At 35.9% G+C, this 4,921-nt stretch overlaps 1 protein-coding gene across 1 annotated transcript; it reads right to left on the bottom strand.

The window, feature by feature from the left end:
- Nucleotides 1–681: 681 nt before the first annotated feature.
- On the bottom strand, nt 682–4,637 carry LOC130723408 (uncharacterized). Its single transcript, XM_057574449.1, has 2 exons — nt 4,461–4,637; nt 682–1,603 (listed from the first exon to the last, which is right to left on the bottom strand). Exons 1-2 carry the CDS (start codon nt 4,472–4,474, stop codon nt 826–828), a joined length of 792 nt encoding a protein of 263 aa, XP_057430432.1. The 5' UTR covers nt 4,475–4,637; the 3' UTR covers nt 682–825.
- Between the last annotated feature and the right edge of the window lie 284 nt (nt 4,638–4,921).

The raw sequence follows: 4,921 nt of genomic DNA, 5'->3' as shown, positions 1-4,921 counted from the left end.
TGTATTACTTTCCTATTTTTACGTAACTATGTTATCTAGCATTTTTGTCTTTAGAACCCAGCCTACGCCCTACAGTAACATCAAAATTACAAAAAAAAAAAAAAAAGAACTAATTATTCATTTGAATGTCATGTTATGAAGTGATAAATGATTAGCCACTATGATATGATACAATACAGTGCTGGCTAACTGAAGTATTCAATGTAAAGTCATGCATATAGATTGATACCCAAGATGACATCTAAAATTTACCCTTATCTTTTGATGCCATTGAATCATCTTATCTTGTGGACGAACAAGAACAAGAACAAAAAACGATGTTGCTGACAGTTTTCTGAGAAGCAACATGAGATTTGAGAATCTGCATTCTGCAAATAAAGCTCTGACCTGAAGGTAATTCTAGACCACATTCTAAGGTTTCAAAAGGCATAACAAATCTACAGATGCATAGAGAAATAGAACTTGGCTCGAGCCTCAAGCCTCAAACTCAATGGAGAGCATCGAAATATTAGTAGCACTTGATTGAATGGCTGGTTTCAGCTATCCACATTCCATATCCAGCTAGAATACACAACATTGTTCTAGAATGCACCATGTTTCTTATCTGCATATTGTTCTACTGTCATCCTAAACAAAGTAATTGGAAGAAATTTTGATGTCGGATGACCAAAAAAAGTCATATTTCTTATCTGCATATTAAAAAGCATATATTGATTCTAAAACAAATAAAGTCACAAAATAACTCCTCGAGTAAAATCTTAACTATGAGAGCAAGCTTACAATTATATGTCTACAGAAGAGTACATGAAAGAGCCCACCAAGGAATCACCGTCTTCTTGAACCTGCATCTTCCATCTCATTGTGTGATGAAGGAAATAGCTCTATGTAGCGACTCCCAAGTGTCATCCTATCTTTCGCCATTGCTGCTTTCGAATCTTCAGCATCTACGAATTCCACATAAGCTTCCCCAGAAGGTCTACCCTCTGAATTCATCACAATATGAATAGAATCCTCTGATAGCGCAAAATCCTTGAAGAAGTCCAGAATGTCATCCTTACTTGCAGAAAATGGCAATCCCCTCAGTCGCAACACCCCAGTGTGCTCTGCTGACTCTTTTCCTTCATCATACGATTTAGCCCGAGAAGCACTTCGACGAGGTGGTGGTGAACCACCTCGGGCATCTGAAACCTCATTTGCAATTGCCTTGTAGTATTCCTGCCTCTTACTTCTGAAAACCTCAACATATCTTCTACCCATGTTCTGCCTGTTTCTTTGAAGAGCAAAGTCAACTTGAAGAGGATACCCCAGAACACAGAAGCCCTCCCCAGTGAACTTGCCGCTTTTGTGAACAAAAAGAACATCAACTATGTCTAGACCATGGAAGAACTCAGCCACATCAGTTTCAGTACAATCAAAGGGAAGGCCGCGCAGACGAACAACAGGGAAAGGTGGAGGAGGAGGAGGTTGGCTAACATATCCATAGGGAGATGGATTGTACAGAAAACTGGAACCAGGGGAAGTTCCATAGAATGAAGATCCTGGATCTACAGTCCGCTGGCGTTTAGAAGCCATTTCACGTCCATCTCCACCATCAGCAAATTTACTATAGTTTTCACCAATAACCATAACAGAAACAAAGAAGCTCAATTTTAGTCAACACTCAACATATATGGTTCAACATTCTAGGTCAACATTAAATTTCAGTAAAATCATTACAGTCTAGATGTCTGGTAAAATAATTTTAAAAGAGTCCCATCACAAAAATAATCAGGATTGAAATTTAAAATATGACTGACAATCAGATGTAAAGAATCCTTCCGCAATCTGTGCACAGATAAATATAACAGCAAAACAAAAGCTAGACATCCATTGCATCAACAGCAACATAAAAAAATACGACAATTAACTGTGTTAGGAGAAAAATAAAGACACATCGAGAAATCTTTTCTTTTACCATCCACGTAATAGAAATATGAAAAAGCTCACAAATCATAAGTAGGTGCCCTCAAAATAGTAACAATGTGGACAATTCATTCTGTAATTTTATCTAACGCCTAGATCAGAGACAACATCCAATTAAACTCAATGGAGATATAGAATCACTCAAGAAGCTCAACGACTCAAAGTTGCAATTATGAAAGGACTAGCAAATATGACATGTCAAGAAGGATTTGGCTTATTAAATGTAACCAGACAGTCCAGACCTACTAGAAAAATAGCATTCAAAGAAGTTTACTAAATCAGCTTGAATAAACACTTTGTTACATTAGCATACTATCAACCTATCGGAATCAAAGGATCAACTTGATCAAGTCACCAAACATCTTTCGCAACAATATTGAAAGCATCAACGAACTCAAAGATTGACACCAAAGCTAGACAATGACTTTGCCTATAATCCTATTTATTTTCATTGAGTATGAAGGATAGACAAACACAAGGATTAACACGAAATCCAGACAGTGAATTTGTCCAATCAAATCAATCGCTCTTTTGTCTATTAATCACTTTCTCTCTATAGTTCTGGATGAGGAGTGGGAGTGAAGGACTTCGTCTGGCCTCTTTTCAATAGTAAGAAGCCAATTTCATTTAATTTCTCAAATTGAGATAAATTAAATATGAACACATGACAGCCTAACACTGGAACAACGTGTAATGTTTATCAGCAGTCAACAACTAAAACTGACGGGCTGGGCGAATTAGAAAATCATATACTTGCACATATTTAGATAAAATATCATAAAACATCAAAAGGCAAAAGATCACAATAGTTCTCATACTTCACCTTAGAGCAGTACATCACAAACAATCAGAATAAAGATTACCTTTCATTGACCTATCTCTAACCCATTGTGAAAATTAAGAAAACACTTTCATAAGCACAATGTTGTCTACACAAATCTCAAACTATGCTATGCATGCTGTTTAAGAATAAGATAACTTACATTTAGATGCATGCAGATAAAAAAAAATTAAATATCGACCACTTTTTCCCCTAAAAAATGATGCCTTGCCATTATTTTCATGTAGCAAATAGAATCATTTATATAGTCAAGTCCTGTTTTTGGACGATGCATGCAAGGAAATGTCTCTTTCATAGGGTCTTGAGGTTCATATACAGCAAACAAGATTTATTTTGGTGTGCGGGGGGGTGCACACATTGAGCATGATGATGATCACATTCATTTGAAACAGAATAAAATTTCCACTTGAACATTTGAAATAGTTGAGAGAACAAAAAGAAAATATAGAATTAAACATGATGATTAACACAATAATGCCGGTGATCCCATCCATCAGACAAACATGATGCATGATTGAATGTATACAATCGCCATGATAGAAAGTGAAGAATTACATATTTTAGATAAACATGGAAATACTAAATTTGTAAACACTAACAGCAAGCAAAGCCTTTTCCCACAAGATGAAGTTAGCTACATAGATCAAACATTGTCAGTATGTCCTATCATAAATCAAAACTGATAACAGACTAATTCCAAATCATTTTTAATGGTGTCGCCTTCAGTTTTCCTTATTCTTCATCTACCTCTAACTACTTCATCTACCTCTAACTACTGGGCTATCCTCAATCTAGCCTACCCATCTTACCGGTATTTCTATAGGTCTTCTCCACAGATACCCAATACTACCATCTTTTCTAAAATATGTGCTACAATTCTCTCTAGTCTCTAATGCTTTCACTCCTAATCCTATCTTGGCTTAGACCACCACACTTATCCACCATAACATTCTCAACTTTGCAACACTGAATTTACATTCTTGTCAGCTCTTCATCACCTAGAATTCAATACCATACAACAATATAGGTCTTATAGCTGTGCATCCCTTTCAACTTGAGTAGCACTTTACTACCACAAATTACCTAAGAACCATCGTTCCATTTCACATAATCACCTATTTGAACTTTATGGTTTACATCTCCCTCTATCCCCCATCAATTTGTATGATTGACCTAAAATACTTAAGCATATTGTTTGTTTTGTTCCCCATCAGCGCTCCCAATCATACTTGTTTGTTCACATCACATCTTAATCACATAGAGACAGCACTTCTCAGTAAATCACCATCCATCACTAAGCATTCAAATTGAGACAAAAAAATATATATGTTTTTCAACTTTCTCTTAATTGGGGTTCTACTCCTAACTATTCCAATTTCTTCGAATTCAAAAAAATTAATAATCGCAAGGAAGACAGTTCAATTTTTGCAAACAAAAATAACCCATGAAATAGTTAGGGTCTCAAGAAAATTGACAGATTCAGAAAAGGCTTCATAGGGTCACGCATAAACAAAACAGAAAACAAAAGAAAAGGAAACAGAAAAACACAAGATTTGCATGAAACGGAAACAGAAAATGAAAAAGCCCCAATTTCAATTAGGGAAAAGAAAAAGAGGGAATTGAAATTAAAAAACAGAGAAGAGAGAAAGAGTGTTACCCTCTGTAGAACATTGTAGAAGAAGAAGAAATAGATGGTGGTGGAGTGATTGAGAGGGAGCAAGGTTTTGTGGTGAGTCCAACAACAACGATGTGGTTTGCTCCAAAGCTGGTTCCGTCTCCGTATTCTCGTACACAAACACAACACACGCTTGATTTTTCTGTTTCTCGATTTTTGTCTATTCAGGAGGATTTGAGATCGTTTATATACTTACACTTAGGGTGACCCGGCCCAGTAAACCCGTCCGGGTATGAGGCTATTGGGTCAATCCAGTTTCTCCAAAAAGAAATTTAAAGAAGATTAAAAACTATATTGTCAGGTTTTTTATGAAACATGTTGATGTTATCTAGACATGTTGACAATAAAAAAGCTTGCATGTCTGCCTTTATTTATTTACGAGAAAACATAACATATTCGATTTCGGATAAATTTGGATTTTCTAATTCTACCGACTGCAATAG

The sequence above is a fragment of the Lotus japonicus genome, chromosome 6 (genome assembly GCF_012489685.1).
Source record: "Lotus japonicus ecotype B-129 chromosome 6, LjGifu_v1.2".
In the NCBI taxonomy this organism is placed as follows: Eukaryota; Viridiplantae; Streptophyta; class Magnoliopsida; order Fabales; family Fabaceae; genus Lotus; species Lotus japonicus.
The sequence above is the reverse complement of the archived record's forward strand: the minus strand, read 5'-3'. Positions and strand labels throughout refer to the sequence as shown.